Source organism: Mustela putorius, unplaced genomic scaffold (genome assembly GCF_011764305.1).
Source record: "Mustela putorius furo isolate JIRA1106 unplaced genomic scaffold, ASM1176430v1.1 tig00000151_pilon_pilon_pilon, whole genome shotgun sequence".
In the NCBI taxonomy this organism is placed as follows: domain Eukaryota; kingdom Metazoa; phylum Chordata; class Mammalia; order Carnivora; family Mustelidae; genus Mustela; species Mustela putorius.
Genome location: NW_025421296.1, coordinates 14,611,705 through 14,628,166, shown reverse-complemented (window position 1 = coordinate 14,628,166; position 16,462 = coordinate 14,611,705). Strand labels below are relative to the sequence as shown.

General features: G+C 35.5%; 1 protein-coding gene across 6 annotated transcripts in view; it reads right to left on the bottom strand.

Moving 5' to 3' along the window:
• Positions 1–16,462, bottom strand: part of LOC101691044 (ST18 C2H2C-type zinc finger transcription factor) — a 297,811-nt gene that overhangs the window by 64,988 nt on the left and 216,361 nt on the right. For 5 of the 6 annotated variants that reach the window (XM_045075798.1, XM_004777517.3, XM_045075797.1 and 2 more), the window contains 2 exons: positions 8,690–8,776; positions 937–1,133 (listed from right to left, as the gene is read on the bottom strand). In XM_045075798.1, coding sequence (XP_044931733.1) covers positions 937–1,133; positions 8,690–8,776 — 284 coding nt within the window. The remainder of the gene's footprint in view (positions 1–936; positions 1,134–8,689; positions 8,777–16,462) is intronic. The other variant, XM_013048451.2, reaches the window with a different exon arrangement.

The window sequence follows — 16,462 nt, the reverse complement described above, 5'->3', positions numbered from 1 at the left end:
CCTTAAAAATCACATTCAGAAAAAAACATATTTCATAGAATATATGTACACCTCATTTCATTTTCTAATCAGTCAAACTTTTGATTTCAATTTTTTTTCATAACTTTTTGAGATATTTGCATGTCCTTCAATTTCAGCCTCAAGCACAAAGTGGTTGGTGATGGTCCAACTCCTGGAGACACTGTGACTACCATGAACCAAATAGGAGTAACTGTGAACTGCGGAGAAGCATATCCTAAAATTTCAAAATAGTAGCTATATATCACTTAGCATGCAAAGAACACTTTGTGAGCAAGTGAAGAATTGAATTCATGAAATACAATGTGTGCCTAAAGGTAATTGAAAATCACTTATTTCAGAACTAATGGGCACAGTAATACATTTTCTATAACACATCATTTTCCTACTGAAGGATCTAGGCTTCCAACTTTGGGTCCCTTCTGCTAAGTCCATTGCTGTAAGTATTTATTTTAAAGATGGTAAAAGATTAGGGTCACAGGTTACCTGCATTAGCCTGTGTTGTTAATACTTATTATATTTGGGGGGGGACAAAAAATATTCTGTGTGTTTATAAAACAAAAAAGTAAATTCTTTATATATGTCATATCTTAGATACCTTAAGCTTAAATATGTCCTTTTATTTTTAAGGGTTCTTTCAAGGATAGACATCTGTCCTATTAGGGAGTCAAGGTTCTCTTTTAAGGCTTAGTATCTTTTATTTTCCTCAAAAAGAGGCACACTCCCGCAGTTACTGATAAACAAACAAACGAAAAAATTGGCTCTCAGTTAATGGATGCTGAGTGAATAAATGTTCAGTTTTGCTTTCAAATGGGAATTTGCTTCTACAGCCACAAAGACTAGATGTTCTACATAAGTTAAGACTGAGGCTTTGGTGTCAAGGAGTAGATAAAAGTTTGGGCTCTTCCCGCTTGCTACCTGTGGCAGTGCGATCGCTGGCTTCTGGGAGGCCGTCTTCCTCCTCTGTCTCGGTCTTGTCATCACATTCTCTGCAGTCCAGGTTTGGGCTATAGTGTCGGGGCTTCATTAGCAGGGATTTTCTCTTGTTGACTGGGACACCCAAAGCCTGCTCTGCAGCTCTCCTCTTCTTCGCCATGGAGCAATCATATGCAGCACTGTAGTGATTGAGGGAAAAACATGGAGAAAGACTATACCACTACTTGCTGTTTGATTTCCATGAAGTATAACCCAAAGCCCGTGGAACCTGGGACTAAAGGTTTAGGGTTAGGTGTTGGCACTAACAGAAACAGCCCACCCATTGAATCTACTGAACTGTGTGGATTCTGTTTTACTGTCTATCAGAAGAGATTTTTTTTTTTTAAATCATCCTTAATCCTGAGTAAGCATATGTTAATCTGTGCTTTGCTTGGCACTACATTAAATACTCAGGGAGGGATGAAACAAGATTTGCACTGGTTTGCTAATCCTAAGAAACAGCTAATGTGAAAAATATACCACCAGACACACACACAAAAAAAACACGTCCAGTATGGATAAATCACAAGGTTTTTTAAATAGTTGTTTGCTACCCAAACTGCTTATCTCTGTCACAGTTGCGGATCAAACTTGAGATGCTACATCCCGAGTTTCACCTAAAAGAGGAAAGCATAAAAGGAGGGGCAAGCTAGGAACATTCCATCAACCCATCTCCAATCTCACACACACACACACACACACACACACACACTTTAAAGAAGGTGAAAAGATGCTACCTGGCATTCTGCCTTCTGATTCTCACCCATTTGGCACACAGAACAAACAAATAAAAGGAGGAGAAATAAGATTGGATTTCACAAAAATGGTCAACAGCTTATCCTTACCCCTGTCCTCATATGATTTTGTTTAGAAATGCTCCTGAGAGCAACTCTTTCAAAACAGATTTCCTACATATAGCTCACTCAGAATTAATGCAGATCACTCTATGTGCTGAAGTTAAAACAAACATTCTGTTAGCAAGATCCAGGAAGACCAGAGGATTTAGCCCACAGTGAGTCTATGGGACATATTTATTAAATGCCCTTTGAGGAAGAATGCAAGAGATTTAGAAGCAAAGCTCCAGAATAGAGAATCTTAGATTCCAAGTATCTGAGATATTACTTACTCCATCACAAAAAAAAAAAAAGACTGAATACACAGTAATATTATCAAATAGACAAAAATCTTAAATTGTTCTCTTGGGAATGTCAGTCCAAAGATGGTGGCCCATTCATAAAAAAAGATTATAGTCATGAATGGATTCTTGAACTTATAACAACTAGATTAAAAAATCTTCAGAGGGAGGGTGCCTGCATGGGTCAGCCAGTTAGGTGTCTGCCTTCAGCTTAGGTCATGATCCCAGGGTCCTGGGATCAAGTTCCACATCAGGCTCCCTGGTCAGCTGGGAGACACTTCTCCCTCTCTCTCTGTTCCTACTCCCATGTTTGTGTTCTCTCTCTTCCTCTCTCAAATAAATAAATAAAATCTTAAATTAAAAAAAACCAAAAACTTCAGAGGGAAAAAAATGGGAGTGTTATTCTTTCTAGGCAAAAAAAAAAAAAAAAAAAATCTATAAAGAGAGAGTCCAAGAGGGTTACAAATCTTTTTAAAAAGATTAAAAAGTGACTGATTGAAAATTATCCTGAGGAAGAGAACAGTGAAGTTCCCAAATAAACTAATTTCCCTTTATAAAATCTTTCTCATGAGTCCAAATTTAAAGTGACCCTGTAGAGAAGATGGAGCAAAAAAGAGGACTATGGAGGAAAATCCACATGACTATGGAGCAAAAACAGGCCTTTATGTGGAGACTGTTGAAAGTGGAATTCTATTATCTACTGGTTTGTCAAGGAAAAGTCTACAACATGTGGTTATGATATAATAGAAGTAGGCATAAAACCAGAATTACCCATACTCTAGTCTTCTTTGTCAAGGAGACTGCCCTTGGAAGGAAGAGGGACAGAGAAGCATATAAAAAAGGCTACATCTCCTAAGTATGTGAGGTAAGTTTAAGAACTTCCCCCAAACTAGTGGAAGTCTCCAGAATCAAGTGAACTTCCATTGAAGATGCTCAGAAAATATAAAAGACCACTAAACTGTTATCTCAAACTAAGAAGAGAGGCTCCTGGCAAATATCATTCAGGTATTAAAGAAGGGAAGAAAGGTGGATTATAAAAACCAATATAAACTATACCATTGGTTCTGGGAAAGAGACCAAGAAAGATTTGTCAGTATCAGGAAACACTGTTCAATAAGACCTGGGTGGTGATTAGTTAGAAAGAACTAATCAGTCAGAAAAATGTCATTTCTTTGATGCTTGATGAATGAGGCTGAACATTAACTATCCTTAAGATCCTTACAGACTTTGTCTTATTAATATTGTTATCCAAATTTACTTATAAAGGCAAGTATCATTCTCAAAATCAGGCATCTGGTAATCAATAGGGCTGATATTTGAATCCCAGGCTGCTGGACCCTAAAGTTCATGCTCTCTCCTACATTTGCCAAATTAAAACAATGAAATTGGTTAATTTCCATGTGCATTTGTCAACTGAGTGGAGTAATACCTAATCAACCAGCTCCTATCTAACCGGAAGGAAGCTACCTATCACAGGGTTTTGCCCAATGATTGAGGTGCAGATAAACAGGACACTCATCAGACCTAGAGATAATACTGAATTGCAGCAATGGAATCATGTTGCAAATGTAATTAAGACCCCCCCCCCAAATGAGTAGCAGAGTGAACCTAATGAGATGGCACTTAATGGTAGTCAAAATCAAGTTCAGTGTTTAGGTCCAAATAATAACTGTGCAAGGATGAAGGAGATATGTAAGGTTTTATCAAAAGTACAAATTTGGCTTAAAAGAAATGATTCTATTTGATACTGTGCATAAAGCTCCTTAAGGAACATTATCTGTGTAATCTGAGAAAAATAATTGAGCTTTTTGGAAGACTAAATTCCTCACCCCTCGAGTATGGGTAGTAATTTTTGTATCACATGTTGTAGACAGAGAAGATGACATTGGTCCTGGTAGTGGCTGAAATACGTCAAGATAGAATTGTTCTGATTCCCAGTTTAGTGCTCCTTGGACTCCATCACTGTCAGACTGACGCTGCCACAATGCAACGTCACAAACTCTCTCCTTAGCACACTGCATAGATTTATACATGCTTGTATGTCCATAAAGGCATTTTAATTTTTTATATATTATTTGTATTTATGTAAATTACATGAGATTTATACACAACATTTGCTTTAAATCTCACATTCTGTGCATTTCTCCATTGCAAAGTAGCCATGGCCCAGGAAGCATTTGGAGCTAAAATGAAAGGCTTTATAATAAATATTACCCTTTGTGTGTGCATGGAAAATGGTCCCTTTCCCTAGTTTTCCCTGAGGGCACACTATTTTGGCTTTATTGTGACACTTCACTGTGACACTGCAATGAGGGAAAGCCATGCTTTACATGTCACTGAAAGAAATGCCACAAAATGCTAACATATCTTCTCAAGGTTGCCAGAAATAATTTCCACTGGGTTGTGTTTTCCCATCTGCAGAGCTCTGAAATGTTAAGGAAATAAATGAGCTCTATTATCTATATTTTTCTAGTAGATGAGAAAGAAAGAAAAAAAATACACTCAGTCCTGCATTTATTGTTCTATTCAATCAAACTGTTGCTTTAAACATCCAGAGTCCTCGAGGGAACTTTATCAATGCACCAAATACCTTTCAACACCATATTTCATATCTGTGGTTTTGATTTTATTAAATATATTTAAAGATCTGTATTTTTACTTTAGAGAAATTTTTGATTACATAATTGAGAAATCCTTCCATTTAGAAACTCAGATTCTTATTTGAAAATGATATTCCCTCTGGTGACAACATATGGCTGAAATTTTACTCAAAACAATGATTGAGAAAAACAATAATTAGATAACATTAATGATAGGCTCAGTGCTGGAAGTATGTTTAGAAGTCAAATTCATTGATCTTTCAGATTTCAAAAAAGAAAACAACAAATTAGGGAACTATGAATCCCCAAAATCTGTCCAATAAACGCCGGGCTCTACAGTTTCACAGTTTATCTTCCACAGTAATAAATTCTCAATGCAAGTCTTAAAAAAACATGTAACAAATTAAAAAAATGAAGATTCAGTAACAGATATACTCTGAGCACACTCCCAAAGAGAATAAAATAGAAAAAGCAATGAAAGTTATGAATCTCTGAGCCTAAGGAAATTATTTATATGTTCCATTTCTGTGGAATATTCACAGTGGGTATTCATATAGATTTCTTTTAATTAGGAAGAATACCAGAGACTTGGGGAAAAGAACCAAGAAGTATGCATTTGAATTAAAATGACTGGCAGAAAAAACCAAAGATATAATTATTGAAAAAGAAAAAAAAATTTAAACTACTATTATTTTCAGAGACACAATTTTATTTAAGGAAAATCCAAAAGATTCTACACATAAAATATTAAAAGAAGGAATAAAATATAAGGTCATTAAAAATTATTTGACCTTCTATAAACAAATCAATAAAAATTAGGAAAAAAATTTATAATGTACAGAAATATGAAATGCTTAGGAATAAACCTAACAAAAGATGCATAAAACTTATACAAAACATTTAAAGAAAATTAAAGAACTAAATAGAGAAATACAAGATGCACATGGAATAAAAGAGTCACTATGCAAGATTTCAATTCTCCCCAAATTTATGTTAGATTCAAGGCCATCTCAAAGAAAATTCCAAGAACAATTTTTTTAGAAATTAACAACTTAGTTCTAAAATTTGTGTGAAAATTAAAAAAAGCTAAGAACAGCATAAATCATCTTGAAGAAAACAACAAAGTTGAAAGACTTACAGTTTTGAATGTCAAAGTTTATATAAGCCTATAGCACATGACATAGGGTGCTGTGGTACAAGCATAAACAAACAGACCAATGAAACAGAATAAATGTTCCATCGACTGGGTCCAGAAACAGGCTCACATATAAATGGTCAATTTTTGACAATGGTGTCATTGAGAAAAGCGTTGTTTCGTCAATGAATGGCACTGAGCCAACTGGATTTCTATCTAAAAAAAAAAAAATGTTTTGATTTCTACCTTATAGTATATACAGCAAACAATTCTGGAAGAATTATAGATCTAAAAAACAAACAAGTCAGTAGAAAAAGTAAGCCACAGATTGGGAAAAGGTATTTGCAGTTCACCTTTATTTTTAAAAAGTACATACAGAATATATAAAGAATTCTTGCAAATAAATAAAAAACTAACAATCAATTTAAAAGTGGACAAAAGGGCACCTGGGTGGCTCAGTGGGTTAAAGCCTCTGCCTTCGGCTCAGGTCATGGTCCCAGGGTCCTGGGATCAAGCCCTGCATCGGGCTCTCTGCTCAGCAGGGAGCCTGCTTCCCTTCCTCTCTCTCTCTGCCTGTCTCTCTGCCTGCTTGTGATCTCTGTCTGTCAAATAAATAAATAAAATCTTAAAAAAAAATAAAAGTGGACAAAAGATGTGGGCAGGCACTTACAAAAGAACAGATACACAAATGAAGAGAGGTCCAGGCTCTTTCAACTCCAGAGAAATGCAAAAAATATATATTGGTTCCTTGGCTAATAAAGTGATAACCATAAATGGAATCCTCAAAACTTCTTCCTTCCCCTTTCCAAAATAGCAAATCCAAAATCTTATATTCTAGAAGGAATAGTAAAGATTAGTGCCATCCTTAAACTTAGAGGATGTATGGTCAGTGGTTCCTCTAATTTTTCCATTAAATTTACAATTGCAGACCCTAATAAGGTTAATGATTCTGGTGGTTAATGGTAGACTACCATGAACTCAAATAATAGTTCTAACCACAGAAGCTAGACTAAATTGTGGGATCTTTGCTTTAGCAGATTAAGACTCAAATATGTACTCAGTCACTGACATGGGAAATGTGTTCTTTCCCATCTCTATCAGAGAGTAGAACCAAGACAAGCCAGCGTTCCAATGACAAGGAAAAGAGCATAGATCTAAATCCTTGCTGAAGACTGCACATTCTGCTGTCCTTGATCATAATGCAGCCTGAGTAATCCAGACATCCCACAAAATATCACATTGGTAAATTATGTTGATGACATCATATTAACCAGAACAGATAATCAAAAGCAGCAAGTATCCTGGAAGTTTTGACAAGACATCTGTCTTCCAAAGGGTGTAAGATTCAGAGGCACAACATACCAGTGAAGTTTTAGGGGGCTCAGTGGACTGGAGCATTCTGAATGTCTGCATTTATAATAAAGGACAAATTATTGCATGTTACACTTTGTACATTGAAATAGAAGCATAATGCCAGATTAGCCTTTTTAGATTTGGGGGACAGCATATTCCACACTTGGGAATATTATTCAGACCCATGCATTGAGTGACAAGGTAGGTGGAAAGCTTTGAAAGAGCTGGCGAGCTGATGCAGGCTACACTGAGATAGCCTTGCTGGTTGGACATAAAACCCAATAGACCCTATGGTATGTTTAGAGGTACCTGTGGCAAAAGAAAAAGATACTTATGGAGTTTATGGCAATATCTAATGGAAGAATCACAACACAGATCTATAAGCTTCTGGGGCTAGGCCATGACCTTGCAGCAAAGAGTTATAAATTACTCGAAAAACAGCTCTAGCAGAAATAGATTCTCTGACCTTGAGAACAGAGCTGGCTATCATGAACTGGTTTCTGTTAGATCTACCAAGTTATTATTCAAGCATGCCTAGAAGTAGTCCATCATAAGATGAAAGGTCCAATATTAGCCTGAAGCAAGTTTAATGCAAGACGAATGAATAGATTTCCATGACATTTCACCACTATGGTGGCACTGCCTTACCCCCAGCTGCCACAGATGAACCCAAATATCAAATACAAAGGAAGAAAAAGAATGAACTTGATTTATAAGCATGTTGGCTCAGCATCTGAGTGCAATCTGGAAATAGGCTGCTGGTCACCACTTAAGAATGCCTGGTCACCACTTTGCATGAAGAGAAAAGTTGCCAAGGTTAGAAAATAGATGTACCCATAGCGAAAGTGAACAGTTTCAGAGAGGAATGGTTTAGCTGGAAGATCAGCAAAGAGAAGGTCTGAAGAAGAGGAATGTGGTTGGAGTTATAAAAGTTAGGATGAAATGTGAAGGCCATTGTCTTGCATTATCACATCCACCACAGAGAACATATGAAGGAATAAACATTAAACCACCATCCAGACAGAATGGCCTGGTCAGAAGTCAGCCAGTCTGTCTTCAGCTGTCATATGCTGCTGCAGTGGAGTCATTAATGGAGTAGACTTAAGGGAAGGGAATGAGGCATTGAACAGATCCCAAAATGTGGATTCCCACTAAGACTAATTTAACTACTCTCACTCCAATCTATCAGCAAAAGAAATAAATGGCATGCACCCAATATAACACCATCCCTGAGGACACCAACTGGGCCCTTTTTATTCTGGAAGGGACAACAATTCAACTTGACTGGAAATGACACATATTCTGGATATGGATTTGCTTTTCTTGCCTTCAGAGCCTCATATAGTAGCACTATCTGAGGGCTTACAGAACATTTGTTCTACTAACAAAAAATTCTCATACATTTCATTGGACCAAGGGACCAAAGAAGATGACTATGGGAACAAAATAATTGGATACACTCTTATCACTTACCACACATCGCAGAAATTGCTGGCCTGATGGAGTGATACAATGGCTTCGGGAAGGCATAGCGAAGATGCTGCCTTTGAAGGTGATACCCTGCCAAGATGAAATCATATGGCATTTGTTTTTCTCCATCTGATTTACTTCCCTTAGCATAATACTCTTAAGGTCTATCCATGTTGTTACAAATACAAGATTTCATCCTTTTTATGGCTGAGCAGTATTTGTGTGTGTGTGTGTGTGAGTCATCATTTTTAACCATTCATTCATTGATAAATACTTTGGTTGTTTCCATATCTTGGTATTGTGAATAGTGTTGCAAAGAATGTAATGCATGTATTTTTTCAAATTAGTGTTTTTCTTTTCTTCAAATAAGTACCCAGAAGTGGAATTCTTAGATCATACAGTTCTACTTTTAGTTTTTTGCAGAATCTCCTTTCTGTTTTCCATAGGGGATGCACCAATTTACATTCCCACCAACATTGCACAAGTGTTCCCTTTTCTTCACATCCTCACTAACACTTGTTATTTCTTATCTTTTTGATAATAGCCATCCTGACTGGTGTGACATGATATTTCATTGTGGTTTTGATTTTATTTCCCTGATGATTAGTGATGTTGAACATCTTTTCATATGTCTGTTGGCCAACTGTATATCTTTGGAAGCATATCTATTCAGATTTCTGCCCATTTTTTAATTGGATTGTTTGTGTTTCATTGTTGTTATTGTTATTATTAAGCTGTATGTGTTCTTTATATATATTGGATATTAACCTCTTAGCAGATAAATGATTTGCAAATATCTTCTCTCACTGAGTAGGTTGGCTTTATGTTTTCTTGATGATTTTCTTTACTGCACAGAAGCTTTTTAGCTTAATTTAGTGCTATTTGTTTATTTTGCTTTTGTTGCCATTGCCTTTGGAGTCAGAGTCCAAAAAATATCACCAAGAACAATGCAAAGGAGTTCACTGCTTATGTTTTCTTCTACGAGTTCTGTGAGTTTTTGTCCTATATCCAAGTCTTTAAACCATTTCTGAGTTAATATCTATCATATAAGACAGTGGTCCATTTTCATTCTTTTGCATGTGGCTGTCCAGTTTACCCAGCACCATTTATTGAAGAGACTGTCCTTTCTCCATTGTGTATTATTGCCTCCTTTGTCATACATCAACTCACCATATATGTGTGGGTTTATTTCTAGGCTCTCCATTCTGTTCCATTGGTCAGTGTTTCTGTTTTTATGCCAATACCATACCGTTTTGATTACTATAGCTTTTTTTTTTTTTAATTTTTTATTTTTTATAAACATATATTTTTATCCCCAGGGGTACAGGTCTGTGAATCACCAGGTTTACACACTTCACAGCACTCACCAAAGCACATACCCTCCCCAATGTCCATAATCCCACCCCCTTCTCCCAAACCCCCTCCCCCCGGCAACCCTCTGTTTTGTGAGATTAAGAGTCACTTATGGTTTGTCTCCCTCCCAATCCCATCTTGTTTCATTTATTCTTCTTCTACCCACTTAAGCCTCCATGTTGCATCACCACTTCCTCATATCAGGGTGATCATATGATAGTTGTCTTTCTCTGCTTGACTTATTACTATAGCTTTTAACACAGTTTGAAATCAGAAAGTGAGAGACTTCTCGCTTTTTTCTTCTTTATCAAATTTGTTTCGGCTATTCAGGATCTTTCATGGTTTCATACAAATTTTAGGATTTTTTCTATTTTTGTGAAAAATGTCTTTGGAATTTTGATGGGGATTGTATTGAATCTCTAAAGTGCTTTGGGTAATACAGACATTTTAACAATATTAATTCTTCTAATCCACGGCATGGAATAGCTTTCCATTTACTTGCGTCTTGTTGTTTTAGAGTACAGGTGTCTCATCTCCTTGGTTAAGTTTATTCCTAGGTATTTTTTTTAATGCAATTGTAAGTAAGGACATTTTTTTAGGATTTCTCTTTCTGATAGTTTGTTATTGGTATATAAAAGCACAACAGACTTTTATAAATTGATTTTGTAACCTGCAACTTTACTGAATTCATTTATTAGTTCTAAGTTTTTTTGATGAAGGTTTTAGAAAGATTTTCTATGTGTAGAGTCACATCATCTGAAAATAGTGACAGTTTAATTTCTTCCTTACCAATTTAGATGTTTTTTTATTTATTTTTCCTGTTTGATTTCTGTGGGTAAGATTTCCAGTATTACGTTGAATAAAAGTCGTGAGAGTGGACAACTTGCCCTGTTCCTGATATTAAAGGAAATGCTCTCAGTTTTTCATCATTGAGTATAGTGTTAGTGGTGTACTTATATATGGCCTTTATTATGTTGAAGTACATTCCTTCTACACCTACTTTGTTGAGCATTTTTAGCATAAATATGTGTTTTTTTCAAATGTCTTGTCTGCATCAATTGAGATGATCATAAGAGTTTTTTTATCCTTCACATTCATTTATATGTGGCAGGTGAACCATCCTTGAATCCCTGAAATATAACCCATTTGATCACAATGTATAATTTTTCGTTTGCTAATATATTTGTTGAGGATTTTTGAATCTGCATTCATCAGAAGTTCTAGACTGTAATTTCCTTTGTGTGTGTGTTGTCCTTGTCTGCTTCTTTGTAGCCAGGCAATTCTGACCTTGTAAAATGAGTTTGGAAATATTCCCTACTCTTCAATGTTGTGAATAATTTGGGAAGAATAACTATTGAATATTCTTTGAATATTTGGTAGAATTCACCAGTGCAGCCATCTGGCACTGGACTTCTGTTCATTGGAAGGTTTTTGATTACTGCTTCAAGATCCTTACTAATTGATCTACTCAAATTTTCTATTTCCTCATGATTTAGTCTCAGAAGATTTTATTTCTAAGAATTATTGATTTCTTCTAGGTTGTCATTTATTGGCATATAATTGTTCGCAGTAGTCTATTATGATCTTTTGCATTTCTTTGGTATCAGTTGTAACTTTTCCTCTTTCATTTTTGATATTATTTATTTGAGCCCTCTCTTTTTTTTTTTCTTAGTGAGTCTAGCTAAGAGTTTATCAATTTTTAAAAAAATCTTTTTAAAGAACCAGCTCTCAGGCCCACTGTTTTTTGTTTTGTTTTGTTTTCTTTTCTTTTTTCTATTGTCTTTTTGGTGTCCATTCCATTTTTTTCTGCTCTGATCTTTATTATTTTCTACCTTCTTTTCATTAACTTTGAGCTTCATTTGTTTCCTTTTTTCTTGTCCCTTTTGTTGTAAAGTTAAATTGTTTATTTGAGATTTGGGTATAAAGTTAGATTATTTATTTGAGATATTTCTTGTCTTTTGACATAGGACTGAATTGCAATGAATTTTTATTTTAAAACTGCTTTTGCCATACCAAAGGCTAAAAAAAAATGCTTTTGCTTCATCCCATAGATTTTGGTATATTGCATTTTCATTTTCACTTGTCTCAGGTATTATTTTTTTCCTCCTTTGACTTCTTCATTGACCCATTGGTTGTTCAGTCAGATGTTCCTTAATCTCCACATGTTTGTGATTTTCCCAGTTTGTTTTCCACGATCGATTTCCAGTTTCACACCACTATTGTTAGAAAAAGATGCTTGTTATTATTTCAATATTCCCAAGTTTATTTGGGCTTGCTTTGTGAGCTAAGATATGATCTGTCCTGGAGAATGTGCCATGTGCACTTGAGAAGAATGTGTTTTCTGCTGCTTTTGGATAGAACGTTCTGTTAGATCCATCTGGTCTAATGTGTCAGTGTTTTCTTCCCAATATTCTGTCAGGTAATTTATCTATTGGTGTAAGTAGGTGTTAGTGTCCCTTACTATTACTGTATTACCACTTATTTCTGCCTTTAGGTTTATTAATACCTGCTTTGCATAATTTGGTGCTCCTATGTATGATGCATAAATATTTGTAGATGCTATATTTTTTTGCTGCATTGACCCTTTTGTCATTATGTAATGCCCTGCTTATCTTTCATTACAGTCTTTGCTTTTAAGTCTATTTAGTCTGAAATAAGTATAGCTACCCCAGCTTTTTGTTCATTTGTTTCCATCTCCATAAAACACCTTTTCCCATCACTTCACTTTCAGTCTGTGTGTTTTCTTACATTTGAGGCAAGTCTGCTGTAGGCAGCATATATAGATAGGCCTTGTTTTTTTAATCCATTCATCCACTCTGTGTCTTTTGATTGGAGTATTTATTTCACTTATATTTAAAGTAATTATGAATAGGTATGTACTTATTGCCGTTTTGTTCAGTGTTTTTGGCTGCTTTTGTAATTGCTCTCTGTTTCTTTTTTCTTTTCTTACCTTCTTCCATTGTGATTTGATGCCTTTCTTTAGAGTTATTTTTAGATTGCACTTTCACTATTTTTTGTGTAGCTACTATAGGTTTTTGCTTTGTGGTTATCATGATGCTTACATATGGCAATGTATATAAACTAGTCTATTTTAAGTTGATAGCAAGTTAAGTTTGAACTAAACTGAATTTCCATTCCTCACTCCCACTTTCTATGTTTTTGATGGCACATTACACATCTTTTTATTTTGTCTATTTCTTTTTTTTAAAAGATTTATTTATTTATTTTAGAGAGAATGAGTGTGGGGGAGTAGGAGCAGAGGGAGAGGGAGAGAATCTGAGGCAGACTCCTTGCAGAGCATGAAACCCAATGTGGGTTCAAATGAGTCATCCAGGTGCACTATTTTGCCTATTTCTTAACTAATTTTTACAATTATAGTATTTTTTTTTACCATTCTTGTCTTTTAACCTTCATGCTAGCTTTATAAGTGATTACTAACTTTATTATATATTTACCTTTACTAGTGAGCTTTTACTTCCATGCATTTTCTTGTTACTAATCAGTACTCTTTCTTTCAGCTTAAAGAAGTCCCTTTAATATTTCTTGTATAGTAAGTTTAGTGGTGATGAACTACTTTACTTTTCAATGATATGAAAATCACTTTATCTCTCTTTCAGTTTTGAATAATAACCTTAGCATGTATAATATCTTTGGTTAGAAGTTTTCACTTTCAGCATTTTGAACATATCACGATACTCCTTTTTGGACTTCAAAGTTTCTGCTGAAAAATCTTCTCATTGTCTTATGGGGGTTTTCTTGTACATACCACGTTGTTTTTCTCTTACTGCTTTTAAGATTCTGTCATTATCTTTAACTTTTGACATTTTAATTATGATGTATCTTGGGGTGGATTCATCTTATATGAAATTCTCTGAATTTCTTAGATCTGGCTATTTGTTTCCTTCCTCAGGTTAGGGATGTTTTCGGCTATTTCTTCTAATATGTTTTCTGTCCCTTTTGAGGCCTTTATAGTGTGAATGTTGTTCTAGTTGATCTTGTCCCATAGGTCCTTTAAGTTATTTTCACTTTTTAAAATTCTTTTTTCTTTTTGATGCTTTGTTTGGTGAGTTCTACTGCCCTGTCTTCCAGGTCACTGATCCTTCCTTCTGCTTTATCTAGTTTGCTGTTGAACTCCTCTAGTGTATTTTTCAGCTCAATTATTGTATTATTCACTCTGTGGCTTCTGTTTGGTACTTTCTTCTAGTTTTTATTTCTTTGTTGAACTTCTCTCTGTATTCATCTATTCTTCTCCTGAGATTGTTGAGCATCTTAATGAACATTACCCTGAATTCTTTATCAATCAAATTACTTATCTTTGATTAATTTTTTCTGGGATTTTATCTTCTTCTTTTGTTTGGAACATATTCTTCTGTTTCCTCATTTTGATCAACTCTGTGTTTGTTTCTGTGTATTAGGTGAATAGCTGTCTCTCCCAGATTTCAAGGAATGGTCACAGGAAGACAGGAGTAATGTTTTAGTCACCTGTCTATGCTGTGCCCTGAAGATGGCAGCCTTCCAAGAACGATTTCTATGATGCTTCAGTTCCTTGGCACCAGAAACACAAGCCCTAATGATCGCAGAGCCAGGAATTCAAGGAGTATCCTCTGTACAGACTGCCTTCAACCACTGGGCCTGGGCACATCACCCACTGGGTTTAGAGCCATGAGGGACCACCAGACCAGGGTAAGCCTGTCCACTGGCAATATCCCATTTTCATGATTATAGCATAATTCTATGACTTTGCTAGTTTGATATATGGGTACAAGAAATAAGAAGTAGAATGGCTTGGTTTGCTATGACTCCCAGAGTGGCCAACTTGAAGGATTTATACATCCCTCACTGCAAATCTAGGCTCTGTGACTCTAATGATCTCTGGTCCCCAAAAGGAGAATGCTTCCACCAGGGAACATAGGAAAAATCCACAATAACTGACAAGAGAGAATATACAATTACATTTAAAATGAGTGCCACAGCAATATGTGAGAGAGTGAGGTCAGAGAAGAGGTACACAAAGTGGATTCTTTGTGCCTATGTTTTAACAGATAAGCTCCCTTTTAGTGATCTAAAATACTACCCAGTGAAGTCTAAGTACTTCATTTAAAAAAAAGAAGAAGAAGAAAACATAAACTTAATATTGTGTATTAGAAAATTGGCCTTCCAATATTTCTCCACTATATTTTTCACAAAATAAACAGATTTTCCCAAATGTCTAAATAATTGCTGGTAAGAATTTAGGCAAACATGCAGTAATTTTTACTCCAGACATGATGCCACATTTGATACAATGTTATATTTTCTCTGGATTTTTGTTTTTTTTAATTTGAGAAGTTGTTACTTCCTTTCCTGAAACACTCCACCCCCTACTCCAAGCTATGAATACCCCAACAACCTGTGATAGCTACTTGACTACACTTTTAGGAAATCAGGAGATAGGACACTATGGGAAAGTTAAAGTCCTGTGTTTGTTTGAAATGGGTCTCATGATTCCTGAGAGAGCCTAAAGGTTATTATGAATGGCGAATTTACTTTAGCATAGGAACTACAGAGATATTGTTCATTCTTTGGGGACAGTGTCTTAAATTCACAAGTCAGCTCTCTCAGCTATGTCTTGGAAACTTGTGACCATGTTCATGTTTACAGAGCTATGTTAAGCTAGAGTGTGCCCAATAGTAAACCTGTAATTTTAAACTTCTACTATTACTCATGTCATAAATTCAGCATCTAAGTTGTTGCTATTTATCAATGGTTGGTTTGTTATCATGGGACACTGATTCCACTGGCAAGGTTATTTGATAATACCAGGTTTATAAGAGGGGGGAATTTTTCCCCCATAAGGTCAGAGCTAATAGATGCTTTTTTTCCTCACTTAACTGAGATTAAGTTTTATGAATGATAGATTAATTGTATAACATCCACAACAGTTTTTGCATAATATAGTCAAGACATTAAAAGCCACATTGCAATAATAATAACAACAACAACAACAATAATAATAATAATAAAAACTTGCGCTGAGTTGTACGGTAATAGGCAAATGGCACTAAGAAGACTCCCTACAAACCTTCTGCTGCCCTTCTGTGCTGGTGAACACACTCTCCTTTGGGATGTCATTCCAGAAACATTGTCAGAGTGCATTTCTTCTATGCCAGCATAGTGTTTGGCATTTACCTTATTTATAAAACTTAACCCTCTGAATTGTAGTCGTCTCACCCAGTAACGTGGAAACATCTTGTTTAATTTTATATCTCCTGTATATAACATAAGGCCCATGTCTTAGTAACATGCTTAGTAAATATTCATTGAAATTCAACTCCACCCAGATGTAAGCATATAAAAATGATATCAGTGCAAACATGAACTTAGAAAACTATCTTTCCCCAGAGGATGCATCAGAAAGCTCCTCAATGAATGTATGGATAATGT